At 38.8% G+C, this 20,566-nt stretch overlaps 1 protein-coding gene across 4 annotated transcripts in view; it reads right to left on the bottom strand.

The window, feature by feature from the left end:
* Window positions 1-20,566, bottom strand: part of LOC111565026 (cadherin-6-like) — a 90,933-nt gene that overhangs the window by 23,680 nt on the left and 46,687 nt on the right. For all 4 annotated transcript variants that reach the window (XM_055006966.1, XM_055006965.1, XM_055006968.1 and 1 more), the window contains 3 exons: window positions 18,676-18,843; window positions 16,542-16,729; window positions 11,145-11,398 (listed from right to left, as the gene is read on the bottom strand). In XM_055006966.1, the coding sequence (XP_054862941.1) occupies window positions 11,145-11,398; window positions 16,542-16,729; window positions 18,676-18,843 (610 nt within the window). The remainder of the gene's footprint in view (window positions 1-11,144; window positions 11,399-16,541; window positions 16,730-18,675; window positions 18,844-20,566) is intronic.

Raw genomic sequence — 20,566 nt, 5'->3', positions numbered from 1 at the left:
TGCAGGTCGCTGGTTCAAGACCAGACACTTCTTAAATTTTCTCAAAATCCTGACAAAGACAAAGAAAGAAAAAGGCCGGTGGCGGGTCTCGAACCTGCGACCTACCGCTTGGTAGTCCTCTTCTTATCCCCCTGAGCTACTCGCTCAGATACTAATTCTTCTTTTTTTTGCGCATTTATCATCTATTTTTTGGCGTTTTCGAGTTTTTTTTTAACTCGAGTCTCGACTTGACCGTTTTTCTCAGGAGGTTGGACTTCGGGCTTTGTGCTGGAGGGTGGAACCCTCAATTCCAAGACTTTCCAAAGCCTCCACACCTCCCGAGTCCTCAGGACCTGAGCTTTCACACAGTCTGAGGGCTGAAATTTTCTAAGTCCCACAGTAGTTCTCTGTTAGATTGAACTTTCAGACAGTCCAAGGACTGATATCTTCTAAGTTCCTGAGTAGTTCTCTGTTAGTTTGAACCTTCAGACAGTCTGAGGACTGAAATTTTCTAAGTCCCACAGTAGATCTCTGTTAGATTGAACTTTCAGACAGTCCAAGGACTGATATCTTCTAAGTTCCTGAGTAGTTCTCTGTTAGTTTGAACCTTTAGACAGTCTGAGGACTGAAATTTTAAAAGTTTCTCAGTACTTCTCTGTTAGTTTGAACTTTCTGGTTAACAGAAGCCTTAAAACTTGTGACCATGAGTCTTGATTTCACATTTAGACCATCCATCTGAGTTCTTCTCAGACCTTCACCTGTGGGTTTTTTAGAAATCCTCAACAAACTTTGATTCTCTTCACTGAACAGTAAAGTTTGTGGAGATCAGAAGGTAACATTAGTTTGATCGATGCCTTCAACTACTAGTAGACTTTATCTGAAAAGCAGTTTTTCTGAAATGAGTTCCTAGTAAATCTGTCCACAATCAAAACAAGAACATAGAAAGAAGAAATGTTTGAAGAAACAATTTGTTCTCATTTCAGACTAGAAAACGCTTTAAGACCTTGATCTGTTTATGCTCTTTTTTCGTCGTTTTATTGTCTCTTTTGTTTAATTTGATCTTCTAAAGTCTAACTGGTGTCTTTTCAAATGTTTTGTCCTTAGTCTGATTCTTCTTAAATGTTTAGTTTTGCTCTTTTCTCACCTTTTATTCTTTTCTAATGTCTGATTTGATTTCCAAATGTTTTGTCTTTTTAATGTTTAATTGTTGTTTTTTCAAATGTTTTATCGGCTTGTTTGAAAAATTTTCCTTTTCTTTCCCAATGTTTAATTTTTCGATTAAATCTTTAAGGTTTTTCTTTTTAAATGTTTTACCACCTTTTAATGTTTAATTTTCTTTTCAAATGCTTCATTGTATTTTCTGTTTAATTCCTATTTAAAGTTTTATTGTCTTTAACATTTAATTTTCTAATTAAACAAAATGTTTTAATTAAATGTTTTGTCTTTTTAAATGTTTAATAATCTAATTAAATGTTTTGTATTTTTTTAAATGTTTAATTATCTAAAATATTTCATCTTTAATGTTTAATATTTTTGTTTAAATTTTTTTTGTTTATTTTCATAATTACATGTTTTGTATCTTCTGTTTAATTATCTAATTACATATTTTGTCTGTTTAATATAATTTAATAGTATTTAATGTTTAATTTTCTTTTAAAAAGTTTTATTGTATTAAATGCTTTTTTCCTTTAATTGCTTTTTTTTAAATGCAGTTTATTTCTTTAATCTTTTTTCTTTCAAGATTTTAACCCAAACCTTAAAAATTAAACAAACCCTTAAATCACAATGAAAATATTTCTGTTGTCACAATCATGAGTTAGTCAATTATTCACTTGATCAATTCAACTTTATTTGTTTAGCACCTTTCACACAGATGACAAAACTAAACAAGCAAAGAGAAAAAACTATGATTAAAACTATGACTAAAACTCAAAAACATAAAAAAAAAAAAAAAAAAAAAAAAAAAAAAAAAAAAAAAGATTTAACATGGTAATAAAATGCGTTGTGTCCAGGGGATGGAAGGAGTTTATTGAAGTATTTTTGGGCTCACATGGTAAATCATTTAAAATATAAACTTGATATTCAGTCTAAAGAAACTGAAAACTGCAGAATGACAGAAGAACCAACAATATCTCCTGTTTTCTCCTTTAATGAGTCAACTCTTCTTGTGCTTTCAGACCAAAGAGCTACAGACTCTTCACAACCTGCTCAAACTCTTGGTACAGGACCTCACCACACGGGTCAAGAAGGTTTCCTTCTCCTCATTTCTACTCTGAAGCTCACCTTCTCCTGCTCAAACTGCTGACAAATGTTTCTGCTGCTCTAAAGTCTGGTCTCCAGAACTTCCTAAAAACTCTCAAAATCTCTTCTGCTGCAGGTTGCTTTGTAGAACTGTTCCAGAAAACCTCACTAAACCACATGGAGGGGCCTCAAGATAGTCGTCCAAATGAAACCATACAAAAACCAAACTAGCACAACCCAAACGCTAAAGTGTCCTGCAGCCTACCAGAGAACCTCTGAGAACAGAGAATCAGGACAGGAACTCTTACCTTCTGGACAACCAACAAACAAGAATACAGAATGTGTCTGACCAAAAACCTCTGAAGACTCACTGCAGCCAAGATAAAGACACAACTCAGCTGTACCAAATCCACTAATCACTGCACACATTAGCACCATGTGCTAACTGTGGCTAAAGAACCACATTTACCAAGACAACTATCCAGTACAAAGCCCTAAAACACACCAAGAAACACATTAAAGACGATTTTACTGCTGGAAGCTGCAAGCCAACACCTAAAGAACAAACTAAAGCAATGGAACCAAACCCAGTTCACTGGTGAAGAGAAGCAGAGGAAATGTTTGTCTGCAGCTAAATAAAGCAGGAAGACACTGAGCTGCTCAGGTGTTCCTGATAACACCAAGCTGCTCAGGTGTTCCTGATAACACCAAGCAGCCACCTGGACAGCCAATAGGAACACAGCTTACTGGAAGTCCAGAGGGCTGGCTTAGTCAAGGAAATTTAGTTTAAAGTTGAAGCAGAAAGTTAACAAAGAAAGTTGAAAACCACCTTCTGATACCTGAAATCTCTGAGTTTTCACACAAAGAACACCTGAACATGTCAAACTGGTTCCATTGTAGAACCATCATTGTAAAAACGTCATAGTATGGTGTGTTGCTCAAAAAACATTAGGACCCGGCTGTCAGGGGACAAACATGTAAGAAACATGAGAACAGAGAGAACCCAACCAGTAGGTCACAGTTTATCATCCCCCAGTCATCTCCTGAAGTCCATATGGTGAGAGACATCAGTATCTGGTTGTTCATTTACCAGAGGATGCTTATAATCATGCTGATGTGGTCTGTACTCTACAGTATTTTAGTGACTCAATAAATGCCTAACTAGCTTTTTTTAAAAATGCTTTTTAGTTTTTAATAAACATTTAACAGCCTATATGTAATCAATAAATGGCCTTTGTCTATCTTAAGAAAAAATCACTCAGAACTCTGATGTGTTAACAGTACTAAATAAATCAATAAATACATACATACACACAAAAATAAGTTAATACATTAACTGTGTTAAGATTTAGATTTTAAAAAAAGTTGTTTATGTTTGTACAGAATCCAGTATTGCTCACTGGTTGGTCATTACATTTTATTGGTTTGATTTCACTGTTTAAAATGATGCCACCTCTTTTCAGACAGAACCTGTGATAATAAAACAATACAAAATTTTTAGTTCCGTGTTAATAAAGCACGTAAAGCTTTAAGTATGGCTAAATGCTTTTTTCAAAATTAAATATATCACTCCTTAGGTGGTAGTGGCCTCAAGTTCAGTAAAGTTGGAAAGATATTCACAGATTCAGACTTCCAGCATCAATAACTCATTAGATATAGGTTGTCAAAACATAAACGGTGCCTCTTTCCCATTGTTGCAAGGCAGACAATGTGCTACAAGCCCAGTCTTATCAAAAGTAGCTGTCTTTCAAGCTACAGAATAACATTGGTGTCTATGGAGTGAACAGGGTCCGTCTGCAATTTGCAAAACGCTGCAACAGTAAAGAGAGACAAATATTCAATAACTTCACTCTTATACATTGTAGTGTCACTAAAATCACTGCAGCCTTCAACTGGCTCCTGTTGACAAAGTGTTTTAACAGAAATGTAAATGCTGTAATTTGATTCTTTTAATGAACCATGTAACTTGAATGGATGTGATGCTGGTGTGACCACAGTGCACACGTCTGATGTTGCTCACAGTGGTCCAAGGGACGCTCAGGGAGTTTGTGTCTTTGCTCAGACTCAGGAAAAATTACAGGGAACATTACTCCGCGGTAACTCTAACCTCGTTAAATCTGCGTCGGCTGTACTAATTGCTTTTCTAATATTCCCAATAATTCAGCCGGCCGAGCTCTAACCCCTTCCTCTGATTAATAACGGGGAGATAACGGCGCTCGTCGTCCTGACCGGGCATCCGAAGTGCTGCTCTCAGCAGGCAGGCAGCTGGTCGGACGGGAGGCCGAGCAGAAGGACACGGAGGGTTACAGAAATGTTAGTGATCAGCGAGACCAGCTACATGACTGGACGGATCGCCGCGGTGCTTCCAGGAGACGGTATTCCAGGACAAAAGGGTCAATGAGAGTCTAGTAGGAGAGCCAAAGTCTGACCTTAGCTGAGTGTAGATTTAAGGTTTATTTTAGGCTAAGAGTAAAAACAACTTGCATAGAGATGAGTTTTTATCTGTTTAAATGATCAAAAAGAGTTCTATCTACGTCTAGTCATGGTTGTTCTCTTTCCATAGAGGTACAGGACTTTATATTGCAGTGAAAAATGAACCCACGTTGAGGAAAAACCTGACAAGACCACAAAATGCCAACAAACTACTGGGGTTCAGAGAGAAATAAGTTACATGTAGGCCATTTTAGACTAAGAAAGGGATTATTTTCATGGAGAAAAACTGAAACAAAGATGAATTTTTAGGTGTTAAGTTAATGACTGGAGATGAACTTTTAAGTATTATACATCAGGGCTGCAACTAACAATTAATTTTGATTATTTTGGCGGTTCTTTTGACATATTTATTGGTAATTAGACCTAAAGTTGTCAGATACTTGTGAAAAATGACCTTCATCTAGAAGTAAAACATCTACAGTTGTGCAGTTTTTTTTAATAAAACTCGTGAGCACTTAAAAATATTGTATATAATAAAAAATGAATTAAATAAAATGTTCTAGACCAATCGTTTAGATGTAATATATCTATAGTTTGCAGTGAAACCATTTTTGTGAGTATCAATGACACCTGTAAGTACCTGTACACCGTACACATCAATTCCAGGTTTTTAAGTAAATAAAGAAATTAAATTTTGTCAATTTTATTTATTTATTTTTTTTTTACAGGATCAGGTTTATTTTTGTTGAATTATCAAATAAGATATGCTGAATAAAGCTATATTAATGTAATATTGCGATTTTAAGCTTAGCTTTGGTTATTTTTTCTGAAATAACTGCATGTCACACTCGATGTGTTCAAGGACTGTCGGAAACTTGAAAATCCATAGATTTTTTTTAGGATTTCACAGTCTCTGGTGGAAATTTTGTGGGGTGTTTTTCAAGATAACATGTCCATTAACCTACAACATTAGAACTGTACTGACTTTTACCTGCTGTGTGATAAAGTATTCTAAATTCTGGGCTTTTTTCCCGGAGCTTCAGCCTCCATTCTACAATAAGGAAACAGTGTTGGACACGTCTGCAAGTTCCTGAAGGTAAAAGTTGCTGTGTGAACTTTTTATATAAGAATATTACAAAACTTATTTCAATAGCAGCAGCTCCCATTAAATGAATTATTTAACTAATAATTTATCGGGAGGTTCATGACTCCATCTTTCCTCGCTGAAAATATAAACAGCTTTAAAACGCCGAGGCCTCTGCAGAGACAGAGTGTTCTGTTTGGTGTATGAAACGCTGCTAAAAACGTGCCAAAACTTCACTCACGCCACTTCGTTAATGGAAATTATGCAGGCATTCTAATAAACGGGAGTAACGGCAGCCGGTTGTGAGGCTGCAGCTCGACTCCGTCTCCGACTTTTTCATTTTTACGACGCACTAAGGGAGTTGGCTCTCAAGGTTGAAGTTCCAGCACTTTATTGCAGGTGTCAAATATGATATCATTCTCTTTTATCGCTCATCATCAAGGAGGGGAGCTACCCTGTGGCATTTAAAGCCGCGCTGCAGAGGAGGAGGCCTGCAGGCTGCCTGGCATCCGGAAGCCGCCGAGTCTTTATTAGCTGGGCGAACATGTCTGCATACGGGAACACGTATGACGTGGAGAACAGACGAAAGAACACAAAGGATCAGCAGCAGCAGCATAATGGCCTGTTTCTTACTAGATATTAGCGAGTGTCATTCAGAACTGCTGTGATGGAAACTCATCACTGATGCTCCTCTGAACGTGAAAACATTCAAGGTTACCGGAGAACATCGTCCTCGTTAGATCTCAGGTTCGTGTGGCTTTTATCTGCATTGTTTCGGCAGCGATTTATACTTGAACCTGCTGTGATGAAGTGTAGCCGAGGACGCAGAGAACAACAACCGTGATGACTGATCACTCAAAGATAATGCTTCTGTTAAACTCAGTGTAATAAACTGGAATTGTATCTGGCCTCCTCAAAATGCAAACTCAAGAGTCAGTTTTCTGCCAACGGAGCCATATGCTGCTTTCTGGTAATCACAGCTCCACTAATCCCTGAATAAACTCTACTTTCTTGCAGTATTTTGGTAAAAAAATGAGTGTTTTTCCATGTTTATTAGCTCCAAATTCAGTTGTTTGGAGTACAAATGGTCTATACATCAAGCTTCGTGTTAAAAAAAAAAAAAAAAAAAAAGTCCTCAAATGTTGTGGAAGCTCTGAAAAAAACAAATTTGAACATCTGTAATTGTGTGACAACTGTTTAATGTTGGAAGATCGTCTGCGGAATGAATCCTGAGCATCAACTGGGCTGAATATAGTTTAAAAAAAGTTGGTTTTCGGTTCTCATTTTTAGGATTTCAGTGACTATATTTGATGATGTAGTTGAAACAATTACCGTATTGGCCCGAATATAAGACGGCCCTGATTATAAGACGACCCCCTTTTTCAAGACTCAAGTTTGAAAAAAGACTTTTTGAACACCAAATTAATTTTTATACAGAAAATAATTACAGTACATCTGAAACAAATGATTATAACAATATATTTGAGAGAAAAAGCATGTTATTTTGCCTCATTCAAATCTTAATATCTGAACATTTAAATATGTAAACTAAAGTGCAATCACATTCGTAAATGAATGGCTTCTGGTTTTTGAAATGTAAATAAACCAATCTATTGTGATAAAACAACAAAATTGCAATAACTGCATTAACCATCAAAGTGAAGTCTAACTGTAACTGTAGTCTTGAAACAAATCTGAATAAGGAAAAACATTGCAATAAAATAATGCAAACTGGTTAAACTTGAGAGTAGCTGAGATTTGTCATGACAGAACATTACTCCTCACAAACATCCTCTGCCTCGCTGTGATCAGTGTCACTGTCCTCACTCCCATCCTCTGGCTCCGCTGGTTCCTCCCATAGCACGTCATCCTCACTGCCGTCCAGGGCATTTGATATACAACATTTTTTAAACCCGTGGATGATGCTCTTTGGGGAAACTGCATCCCATGCGTGGAGGATCCACTCACAGAGCAAACGTACCGAAGGCTTCTGAATCTTTCCCGTCGGTGTGAGTGCGTGATCACCAGACAGGAGCCACTCTGTGTATTTCTTTCGCAGATTGTCTTTGAATGGTTTGTTGACCACAACATCCAACACCTGCAGCTGACTTGTCATTCCCCCCGGAATGATCACTAAGTCGCCGTTCATCGCCTTCACTTGTTTTTTGACTGGATCAGACAAGTGTCCACGAAATGCATCCAAAATCAGCATGTTCCTCTTTTTTCTGAGTCCCCCACGCCGTCTGCCCCACACAACCTTGAGCCAGTCCACTACAAGCTCGGTCTCCATCCAGCCCTTTTCCTGGGCACGTACAATAATGCCAGCTGGCATCGCCTCCTTAGGTACTGTCTTACGTTTTAAAACCACATACGGAGGGAGTTTGGTTCCGTCTGCGAGGCAGGCTAACATGACGGTAACGCGGCTCTTCTCATTTCCAGTGGATTTTATAATAACTGATTTCTCACCTTTCTTGTGTACAGTGACAGGTGTTGGCATGTCAAAAAACACAGGTGTCTGATCAGCATTGCCAATCTGATCCAGTGGGTAAGAGTGCTTTTTCCTTAAGTTGATGACATAGCGCTGAAAAGACAACAGCTTCTCTCCAAAGTCAGAGGGCAGGTGCTGGGCTAGACTTGTTCTGCGTCGCAGCGTTAGTCCGTTACGCCGCATCATTCTTTTACACCAGCCGAGGCTTGCTTTGAAGTCAGCGGTGGGTATGTTTAGCTCTTTGGCTATTTCCACGGCCTTGAGCTGAATGACAGCTCTGCTGATGGGCATCCCGTCCTTTCGTTTCTCGTCCACGTACGCGCACACCCTCCTGTCAAGTTCTTGGAAGCGGCCGCTCTGAGGACCACGGAAAGCTTTTCTCTGACTGTGAGCATTTTTTAGGTGATCTTTTTGAGCTCTCCATCTCCGTACATTACACTCTGTGACACCATATTTCACAGCCGCTTTGCAATTGTTTGAAGACTCTGCCTCATTTATAACCATCATCTTGAAGTTTACATCATAACTTCTCCTCAGCTGCCGGTTAACCTGGCCGATCTTCGACCCACTTTTCTCCAGATTGTCGCTACGTTTCTCCATTTTCTGTTATCTCTTCTATTATTTTCTTCTCTTTTCTTTCTTACCGCTATTTTTTATTTTTCTTCTTCGTGCTACCGCTATTTTTATTTTATTCTTCGTGACAGGGGTTCGCTTTGGCCTGGGGAGTCAAGTTCAGCATTCGCTTCAATGATATCTGGCGCCATATAGCGTCGTGAATGGGTATAATGTCTAGACCCCGAATATAAGACGACCCCCACTTTTTCAGTCTTATTTCAATGCAAAAAACACCGTCTTATATTCGGGCCAATACGGTAGATTACTAATTTAATTCAGTAATTTTTCAGGCCAAAAACTTATTTTATCTTAATGTAAATTAAATGTTTTGCTGTTTAAGCTCGACAAAAATAAGCAGTTTTTAATAAATTCAGCTTTAGATTTAGGAAAATATGATTATATTTCTGACATTTTTAGTCCAAGTGGTTGATTAATACATCATAAAAACAGCCAAATGAATCAAAATCTATCACTAGTTAACGTATAATAATTTAAAGTTTCTTCCATTCATTGGTTTAACCTTTAAAAATGTTTCTCTGTGCATTAAAGTTTTTCCCCATTAAAGTAATCCCTTCTTACCATTAAGTGTAAGTCTCCTTTCAGTACAGTCCAAAAAACAATAAAAAGACGAAGCATGATTTGTCATTCTGGCTCCAGTTGCCATTAAGGTTGCATTAATCGTTTTACTTTGTACAGGCTGATTTAATTTCCTTCCATGGGAACATTAACGGAAGTTAATGGCTGCCCGTAGTAATGAGAAAAATACGTACAAAAATCCAAAGCAGAATTAAGTTGAAAACGGTAAAAATGGAAATTATACACAGTGTCAGAGCTGAAATGTGTAAAAGACAAGTTGTTTACAGTCTTATGTGTTAACTAAAAGCACATATTTAGCTTCACAGTCTGTTTTTTGTATGTATTTTTTATTACAGCAGATTATTTCTATTAGTGTTTTTTACAATGACGTTTAATTCAGCAACAATTCCTTCAACATGATGTTTATCTGCACTTTTAAGATCTATTTGTGACGACTCAAAGCTCCAGAGAGAAGAGCATTTCCAGATGTGGCTGAAAGCTCCGGAAAAGGAACTATTGATTGGAGCTTGAGTGGGGAATCGCGTTCTGTCTTTTTTTTTACTGTTTTTTGTGCTGCACTGAGATGAATAAAAATGAAACTGAACTTGAAATGATGCAGCACATTGTGCAAAAAGGTTACCTGGGTTATTCCATCCCAAATTACCACATTTTTAGAACAATTTCCAACAAAAAAAGTCCAAAAATGAAAAATATGTCAACGTTTAAAGCACTATTTTCTTAGTTATATTTGGAGAAACACTTTCAAACTGCAGAACTCTGGTTTACTTGGATTGTTTTCGTGAACAACTTGTACTCGCTCAAACAGTATGAAAGTTTAACAATAACTTTTTCCCCCATTTACACTACTGTTCAAAAGTTTGGGGTCACTGAGGAAAGTCCTTATTTTTGGAAGAAAAGCATTTTTTTTCAATGAAGGTAACATTAAATCATTCATATATCCAGTGTAGACATTGTTAATGTGCTAAATGACTATTCTAGCTGGAAACAGCTGATTTTTAATGGAATATCTCCATAGAGGTACAGAGGAACATTTCCATCAACCATCACTCCTGTGTTCTAATGCTACATTGTGTTAGCTAATCGTGTTGAAAGGCTCACTGATGATTAGAAAACCCTTGTGCAGTTATGTTAGTACATGGTCGCGTATGTTTGGCGAAACACTTTCAAACTGCACAACTGTGGTTTACTTGGGTTGTTTCCATGGTACATCTTGTCATACTTGCTCAAACAGTACGAAAGCTTAACAAAAACTATTTTTTCCCATTTATGTAATCAAATATTTAATATTTAAAAGTGTTTCATGGGTTTTCTTTGTATGATCGTCACTTACAACTACATATGGTTCAGACAGTATCACAGGTGTAACAATTTTTGGGGAATCTGTGCTCATATATGCAACTTTTCATGATTTTTCTTTCTTTTTTTAATGAGACTATTCAATCTACTTGTCCAGTATTACAGACTCTGGATCAATGACGATTAGAACAATGGTGGAAATGTCAGGGTTTTTTTTAAATTTTTTTTTTATCTCTAATAGTTCCTGAGATATCGTCGCTGAAAGCCTCAAATTTACTCTATGAAGCTAAAATTCCACAGATACCATCTTAAAAATACACAGTTTATGATAAACCAATCAGAAATGGTGGAGCAGAAGGAACCTGATGATTTGAGAAGCGTTTTTTTTAAAGCTGTGGTGCAGTTTCATACCTGACGAGGCTGTTTTTGTCATCTGGGTCCGAGGCGCTGACGGATCCGATGACGGTGTTCTTGGCGGCATCCTCCTTCACCTCCATGACGTAGCTGGCTCGCTCGAACTCCGGCGGCTCGTCCACGTCCTCCACCACGATCTTGATGGTGGCCTCGTCCCTGAAGGGCCCCATGGAGTAGAAACGAGGGTTGATGTGGGAGTTCTCCACCTGGACACGGAGGCTGTACTGACGCTTCCTCTCAAAGTCCAGAGGCTGCGAAACAAAGAGATACCAAATTAAAAACAAACGTCTGCTGCAACTTCCTCCAGTGGCTGCTGTTTTTGTCTGTTATTATTTACTTTTAAACATTTGTATGCGTCACCGTGCTCCGCTGTTGATTTCGGGAGCGGCTAATCTCCATTCCGAGCATCACGCCACATTTAATTTGAGGTGAGACGTTTTTTCCTTTTTATTCATTAAACTGACAACCTCTTCCAGAACATCTAATGAGCACATGTGAAGGGTCTGAGTGTCTTGTTCAAGGACACTAACAAGGCCGCTGATGGACATACATGGGCCGCTGCACAGATCAGAACCGAGCTCACGTCGGACACTTCGCAAACCGCCGCTGAATAATGTGACTGATGTGGCATTTTGGTGGAAAACTAACATGACAACAACGCGGCCGGCTTAACAGGATTCATGTCAGTGTTTGTAAGAAATCTGATTAGTTGGTGTTCTTCGCCACACAAGCCTGAAAACCAGAACATTCAGCGTCTTGCCTGTTTGTGCTTTTCTGCCTGATTTTGATCCGAGGCACACTGCAGGCGCTATGAAACAATCAATCAAAGTTGTGTTTTTCCATCTTCGCAGGGTGACATCTGTTCATTTCGGTGTTGTTGTCTTTGTGTTAAATGAAGAGATCAGTGTGCCAGATTAGTGCGGTGACGATGCATGGTAAGACTTGGGTGTGGAACTCCATTTGACAGAAAAAAAAAAACCACATCTGCTGGAGTTTACATATAAAAGAAAGTCTGTTACTTTGAAGCCCTCTTCAAACACGTTCACGCATTGTTGATTAAACCTATCAGTGCCACGCAAATATCACAAGTTATAAATCTTGTGTTTTTAAGGGACATTCTGAAAAAGTTTCTGATGCTACAGATTAAAAAATAAATAAAATCCCACTAAAGCCCGCCCATAAATATACTCTACTTTATGGTCTATTTTACTCTAAATGCTCTAAAAAGTCCTGAAACTACAAATTGAGACAATAATCTAATTAAGAAAATGTTTACTGAAGTAACAAATCAAGTTAGAAATCAGGTCATTTTGTCACATACTTCTATTTCTTACTAAAACCAGAGGACTCGCCCCCTCCTGGTTGCTATAAATAGTGCAGGTTTAATGCATTTCCACAGTGGTTTGACTTTTCAGATCTTTAAATAAGCTTATTCAATGAACATATTTTTAGATGTATTTACATGTGATTAAAAAGCTTTTTCTCTATTTTAGCATTAATAAATTCTTTTGTTTCAACGTAATGTACTTGTGTTGAGTCAATTTAATTTATTAGGGTTGATTCAACTCATATCCAAGAGTCCCATCCAACTTAACTTCATCATGCTGGCCCAACAAATTTCACAAAATGAAAAAAAATAAAAAATACACTCCTAAATTAAGTTCATTCAACCAAAGTAAATGAAGTTTGTCCAACAGAATTGCTTCATGCTGAAATAGTCACTTAATCACATTGAAATACTTTTCATTAAGTTAATCCAAATGATCCCTTTTGAGTGCAAACAAACTTGATTGTACTCAAAAATAACTCTTTAAATAAACTTAATTACCAAAAAAAAGTATTCCCATATGATTAAATAGCTTACCTTAAGCACCAAACAATGCTCTTAATCAATATAATGTATTAGAGCTGATTCAACTTATTTCCAAGGGTTTGGTCCAACTTAACTTAATCATGCTCAGCCAACTAATTTAACAGTATTGAAAAATTACACAAGTAAATTAGGCTGATTCCGCCCAAGTAAATTAAGTTTGTCCAACAGAATTGCTAACTGATGAAAGAAAGTTACTTAATTACATGGAAATAATTCCACTGATTCAATTAAGTTAATCCAAACTTTTGGCTGTAAATATATTTTACTATGCTCAAAAAATAATTATTTGAATTAACTTAATTAAATCACTGAAAGTATGTCCACTTCTTTCAATAGCTTTTTTTTTTTTTTAAATTAAGCAATTCTGTTGATCCAACTTAATGTAATTGTGTTGAGTCACTATAATTTATTTATGATGACTTACCTAATTTCAAAGGGTTTGGTCCAACTTAGCTTCATCATGTAGTAATAAAAACACAAAGTAGTTCATCAAGTTAAGCTCGTCCAGCATAATTGCTTAAGGATGAAATATACTAATTTCACCACATGGAAGTACTATTCATGATTTAATTTAATATATTACACAATCAACCTAGCTAACTGTCCTTAAAAAAAGGATTTCTGCATGATAAGCTAGATTTTACGTCAACATGAATTAAATTAATAAATGTTGTTGAATATCAGACAAATACTGCATTATTTAACGATGCTAAATTTGGAAACATGAAATTTTATTGCACGTTAGTAAATGGAACTGGCAGCTAATGTCATTTTTTGGAGTGTACATTCATCTTTATAGACGGTCTATGAAAAAAAAGTACAATAAAATCCTGTTATTCTTTTGAAGGACACAGCTGTTGACTACTTTTAAATTTATTCTTTAGGTTCAGGCTATAGACTGTATTCAAACATGGACAAATCACAGCAATGTTGAAGGTGAATGACTCCTAGAAACCAAAACTGATTTTTGTACCAGGCTGTAAACATGTTTATTTCTGTTTTAAAGTTGGGCTAATTAACATGGGGGTCTATGAGGATTGACTCGCTTTTGGAGTCAGTCTTTAGTGGCCATTTGAGGAAGTGCAAGTAGCTGCTCGGTCCAGGTAAAGCTGAACTAAAATATGCTGCATTTACATCTCAAAATGTTAGAAATCCCAATCCTGCTAAGAAAGCTTTATTCCGTGGTTGCTATTTGCAGACAGCTCTATCCTATACTTGGGCTAAACCTTATTGATTGATACACTACATTTAATTTGACCCATTTGTTCACTTAAAAGGAAGCAGCTTAGTTATCTTTAATGTATGACCCCCCTATTATCCTGCATCTACTGCTACATCCTGTAATTTATAGGCTGTGTATGATGATTAGTAGCCTGATTGCTGCACGTTTCTAATGCTTTCTGTTGTTCAGAATGGGCTTTTGCTTGCACGTCCCTCTTCTGAACTTATTTTTGAAGTTCCACCCGCCGAAGGTATCCCCCTCCATTGAAGGAAATAACTGGGGAGCGGTGCTTTTTTAATGAATGCACACCCGGCGTCAAACACTAGCAGCTGGATCAGAGTGAGCTTTCTCGCCGGCTGCCTGCTGTACATATGAAAGGATGGTGGGTCGCAGGAAACAGCCATCGAAAGCTTGAACAAACCCAGATGGAACGAGGCGCATTCCGCAACCATGAATAGTAACATATTATGAGTCATTGATTTTTGGCTGTTTCGTGTTAAGGCACCGGGCGGGGGGGGGCATGTCCGCGGGAGGAATATGTTGCTTTGAAGGACCGACGCGAGCCGAGATGGGACGGCACTCCCGTTTGACGAGCCCATTTAATTAGCAGGTTCAGAATTAGGGCATGCTCAGTCCCCACACACACCACATCCACTGCTGCATCTCTGCGGCTACAGAAGGCAATTATGTCATCTCCCACTTAATGATGGCATGATGGAAGCTATCGATTGAAGGCTGCAGAGAGGGCGCTTGATAAGGCAACTGCCAGATACTGTTGAATACATCAAACAGACCACAGCTGAATGCTGCGATCCATACCGAGCATCAATATTTCTGCTTTGGTCTCAGCTGAGTAGGGAGAAGGAATCTCACTCAAAATAAATGTACTGGAAGTGTGGGCAAGTGTAAGTTGAAATCTAATAACTCATCTGTCTGTCTTCTGGTTGTCAGAGCATACAGAAATTAAAAAAAAAAAAAGTATAAATGAAAAGACAGTTCATTGGGTTGTTATCCTCTTTGGTTGAAATGAGAGTGATGTTCATTAGCAGAGGTCGGGCTTCGGAAGTGAGGAGGGAGCATGAAGGTTCTCCAATCCTGTAGCCTCATTTATTCAGATCAAATAATACATTGCAAACCGAATTTAAAAAACTTATCGGCCCAATCGAAAACATTTCCGCAATAGTCACTTAATATATTTACATTCACTAATTACATCTTGATACAGCAGTTTTTACTGTTAGAGCACAACGCAGCATTAAATCCTGCGTTAATGTCTTTAATTGTATCTCACTGGTGTCAGTCTTGCTGTTCACTGCTTCAAATTAAAAGCATTTAACTGATTTTTACTGTCAGAAAAGACACCAAATGCTTCAGATATGGTGTAAAAATTGTGTTTTTTTTCCCCTGGAATTCTGGACACTATAGCAGGTAACGGAAGAAGAGGCAGCAGCTAGAGTTAACTCTTGCAAATCCCAAGAAGTAAATCAACCATACTGTATCCGGCTGTTTTATTTTACTCCCTGGTTATAGGGACAAAATGTATTTTAAATAAATGAGCTTTCATTTCCATGTTTTGCCGTACAAACCTGCAAATAATCCACAGTTGAATTCATTTTCTAGAGGCAAAATATCAATGAAACCATTTGCTGAACACTTGCTTACTGACAGGCACTATAATTTACCAATGTTCCCTAAACGCCTCGATGCAAACTACAGTACATGTTAGCTAGTCGGCTGTGCACAGAGAAGCCTCTAGTCTCCACTTTACAATAAAAACAGTGAAATAAGGAGTTCTACTGTCAGATTTGCCCAAGTCAGAAGTGAGTGAGTTTATTACACGGGCAGTTTTCTATGAACAGCACACTCATTTAATTCTGGGAAGCTAAAATCATGACACAGTGTTGCACGTGGGACAAGTGAAATGCCATAAAACAGAATGTTGAAACAGCTGGAAGTGACTCACATGTTGGTCAGCCACCTCTCATGTGTCAACAAGCTTTTTCCTGGCAATACAAATGTTTTATTTTTCCTGGAAAATATGCAATACATCTGACTGTTCTGGGTATCTCTGCTGGTTTGTGCCTGCAGGGCCTTCACCAATCAGATCCCAGAGCCTCTTGCAGCAGAAAAAATAAGAGAACTCAGTTTAGAATGTTTTTTTTTTTAGTTGGTAAACCAATTGAAACTCTTAAAATGTTGGGGAAAAAGAGCCACATATTAGCAGTGAAAGCTATGTCCTTGTTCAGATGACCCTACAAAACAAGACAAACACACAAAAGACCGGCAGTGAACGCCTCACCTTCCTCAGGACAATGATGCCATCCTGCGTGCTCCTGTTGGTGGTGATATCAAACATCCCCGGGCCGTCGCTGCCGATGATCCTGTAGTCCATCTCCGCATTCTGGCCGATGTCGGCGTCCATGGCCCGGATCACTCCCACTGATGATCCCACCTCATTGGACTCGGGCACTCTGAACTCGTAGAGAGCTGCACACAAAGAAACGCATCACTGAGATTTTGTGAAAAGAAGAATTGGTCAATCAGGGCAAGATTGTCAAGATGTTCAAAGAAGGAAAAGAAAGCAGAAAAAAGCTAGAAAAAAGAAAGGTGCATGCAGTGAAAGCGAGTCAGAGATTGAGTGTGAAGGGCTATGGCAACCAAGGTCACATCCTTGCTGTTTCTATTCATGTCAGATTTCCATTTTTTTTTTCCACACAAAGATGCGATTCATTTAATTGAGGCTTCCTTTAAGGCTCGCTTAATCGATGGGAGATCAGAACACCCTAAAACCGCACACCGACATCGATTTATAAACACAAAACTGGGCCGACGAGCCCCACAACGTGACTATTTATTTATTTATTTTACAACCTTGTTGGTGAAAAAGTGTAAGTGGGTGAGTCAGGGAGCGGCAACACAAGAGAGCAGGTCAGGGAGAGAGTAGTGAGTCAGAGCCAATCAGAGAGCGGCAATGCCAGAGCCAGCCAAGGAAAAGGGAGAGCGTGTGAAAAGGAGTGTTAGATTTAGTTGCAGATCAGCTGTTGGGAGCAGACATCTCCGATAAAAAACATATTTCATCTCCGAAAACAGATATTTGGCTGCGAAAGTTTAGGGGATAAATTCTCGGCCAATTTGCGTAAATTAATTTCTTCTTCTTGTTTCTTCTGTGCGAGATGATTTCACGGCTCACGGCGGCTAAATTGATGGCTGCCTGTCGGCCCCGGCTGCATCTCGTATGCTTAAATAAATAGCCGGACTGCAGGAAAGGGAAGCGGGTGTGATATACACACAGCCTGCGGAGACAAACACCACTGACACACTAATAAAACATGCTGACAGTGTTTTGGCAACGCCTGAGTCGGCAGGTCTCCGTGACACTGACACTTGCCTCCACACACAAAATACCCTTCGCACACACCGAGGACGGGACGGGAGGGGAGGAGGGGGAAGGAATAAAGCGACGCACGAGCCGCGAGGAGGTTTCCCTAGGCCAACAGGTATTTAGCATCGGGTGGAAAAGAAGGAGGCATCACTCCGGCAGACAACAATGATATCGCTGCCTGACACTCTACCTCCTCTGGGTGTCCCATTACAATATCTCTTCCTCTTTCTCCCCTCCTTTCAATCTACCTCCCCCCTTCAGCTTCCCCCCTCCATCACTGGGTGTCTTTCCTGTCGTCCGCCTCACTCTTCCTCTTTCTTCTCCTATCTCCTGTCACCTCCTCCATCCCCGTCGTATCCATCTCCCTCCATCCCGTCCCTCCTCCGGCTGCTCGTTCGTTGGTGGAGTCGACAGCCACCTCCAACCCCCTTCCTCTCCTGAGCCAGTGATAAATGGGGAAGGTGGAGAGGGGTGTGTGGTGGAGAGGGGTGTGTGGTGGAGAGGGGTGTGTGGGGGGTATTCTGCTTTTTTTTTTCCTGCCTTTACTGAGGGGGAACACCGGTAATCTGTCAATCCGATCTGGCTTCTGCCGTTCGCCAGAGAGAGAAGAAAGAGAGTAGAAAGGAAAGATTGATGATTGAGAGTGTAGTAGCGAAGAAAAAAAAAAGCTCTAAATTGAGAACACTGGTTTTATGGAGCAAAAGGCAGCAGAAGAAAGACTTAATAGTGGGAGATAGACAAAGAGAGAGGAAGAGCAGGGGAGATAAAACCCAGTGAATGTACTCTCTTCATTTAATAGGGATTACGGGGCTGATCTGATGCACTTTGCAGGACCCTTCGCTCCGTCATATGGCTCTATATTTAATTATTCGCTGCCTTTAAGAGGGCTGCCTTAGTGGCACAAAACCCCAGAGCTCCCTGCAATAATCCAAATTCATTTTGAAACTGACACCAGATGGGGGCTGGCTGCCTGGCACCGGCTCGCGCTGACAAGTGGGTTTTTTTCCCGTGAGTGTTTGGTCAACTCTGTGTTTTTTCGAGATAAACTCACTCTTGGTGAAGCGTGGCGGGTTGTCATTGACGTCCGAGAGGGTGATGCTGACTGTCGTGGTCCCGGAGAGTCCGCCCATCTGTCCGGCCATGTCTTTGGCCTGGATCACAACCTGGTAGTTTTCTTTCACTTCTCGATCCATGCCAGGCAGCGCTGTCTTGATCAGGCCTGATTTGGGGTTAAAAAAAAAAAAAAAAAACACAGATTTACAAACATAATACCACGCATTTGATTATATTTACAGATCTGGCAATCTGGAGCTTTATAGGAGTCATTATCTTCAGCTTTTATTTGATTACGTGCTACTTTGGTGCACAAATCAGGGAAACGACAACAACGAAATGCCACAACAATCTGCACAAAACTCTCAAAAGTTGAACCGCTCGTGTTTATTTGCTTGGAGAGAAAACGAGCCGCTGCAGCATAATCAGCAGCTCGTTTGCCCATTTTCCTCTTCACCGCCTGCAACCGAAAGCCTCTTTCTGAGGTGCACTCGGCAACAAGAGGACCCAGCGACCTCGTTCACCCCTCACCCGCGGTCACTGCTCACTTTTACAGCTCTTACTGCTAATTTTTTTGGTTGTGTGAAAACATAAAATCTGAGCGAACGCCAACTGAAACCTGCTTCCTTTTAATAACAGGAGATTTTCTGCTGAAAATCTGTAAAAAAATACATCAAATGACAGATATGTCTGTATATAAGTGCTCTTTTAAAGTCATTTTCCCTGTCCTTACTATATTCTATTCTCTTTCTAACTTATATACAGTATGTTCAATGCAAGTGCAGCTAGATTACTGTGAAAGACATTATCTTGTTTAAAGGAAATTGTCAAAATTACACCACTTATCCAACCCAGACACTGGAAAAACTGGAGAAAAGCTTGATTTTTAACTTTCAGGCACTTCTTGAGCTAATCATGTCTGGAAAAACTGGATCAAATGTCAGCTAAAAACTGTGACATTTCATCGAAATCATTTTATTCTACATGTCTCTTTAAAACATTTGCCAAAAATAAACAGTTTGCACCAGATTATGTACAAGAACTAAAACAATTGTGGGTTGAACTGCAGGCAGTGTACACAGAATAGAGAGGAGACCAGTATGGAAACACAATAGGGAGATTTATCAGAGAATAAAGAGAATTTGATTAAAAAAATAAATGTTGCTTGGTTCAAAAACGGCAAACAGAGGAGCAAGCTGTTGGAAGATAAATTCAGCATGGTGAAACATCTTTCTAGAGTTGATTTGCAGATTAAGATTGTCCAAATTTAAGTACTAAAATATCTTTTTTTTTCTCGAGTATTCGTAATGGAAAATGTTGTAAACTTTGATTCCAATTTTTTGCATTTTTTTGTAAAATAAATAATCATAAATGTAACTACAGGTTTTTTTTTCTTGTTATGTTTTATGGCATTATATTCATATTAATAAAACAAACAAAAACAGAAACTCCTCAGGGTTCAGAGTTCATCAACTGCCTCAAAACTATGAAAAACAACAAAAAAAGCAGTATTTTGGGAAACTTATGATGATAAGTTCTGGTATTAAGCCTTAGTCAAGCGTCTCTAGTGATTATTTGCTGATTTTATCGACTATTTTTAAATGTAAACACAATATCTTTGGGTTTTGGATCGCTGTTCGGACATTTGTCGCCTTGAGACAATAATAAGAAGAGTAACTGATGAAAAATACAGTAATAGTGAACGTAACGTGTGATATGAACAGAATGAATGAACATTACTGTCTGTGCAGCTCTAACTCTCGCTTGTCTGTCAGTTTTACTCACAACGTTCGTAAAATCTATCCGGCATGTAGCATAAAAATGACAAACTGCCTCCACAGGTAGACTGCGTATATCTAAAAAATCCCTCTGCTCACCTGACACATGCC

The sequence above is a fragment of the Amphiprion ocellaris genome, chromosome 22 (genome assembly GCF_022539595.1).
Source record: "Amphiprion ocellaris isolate individual 3 ecotype Okinawa chromosome 22, ASM2253959v1, whole genome shotgun sequence".
Lineage (NCBI taxonomy): Eukaryota > Metazoa > Chordata > Actinopteri > Pomacentridae > Amphiprion > Amphiprion ocellaris.
This window is presented reverse-complemented; position numbering and strand designations above follow the sequence as displayed.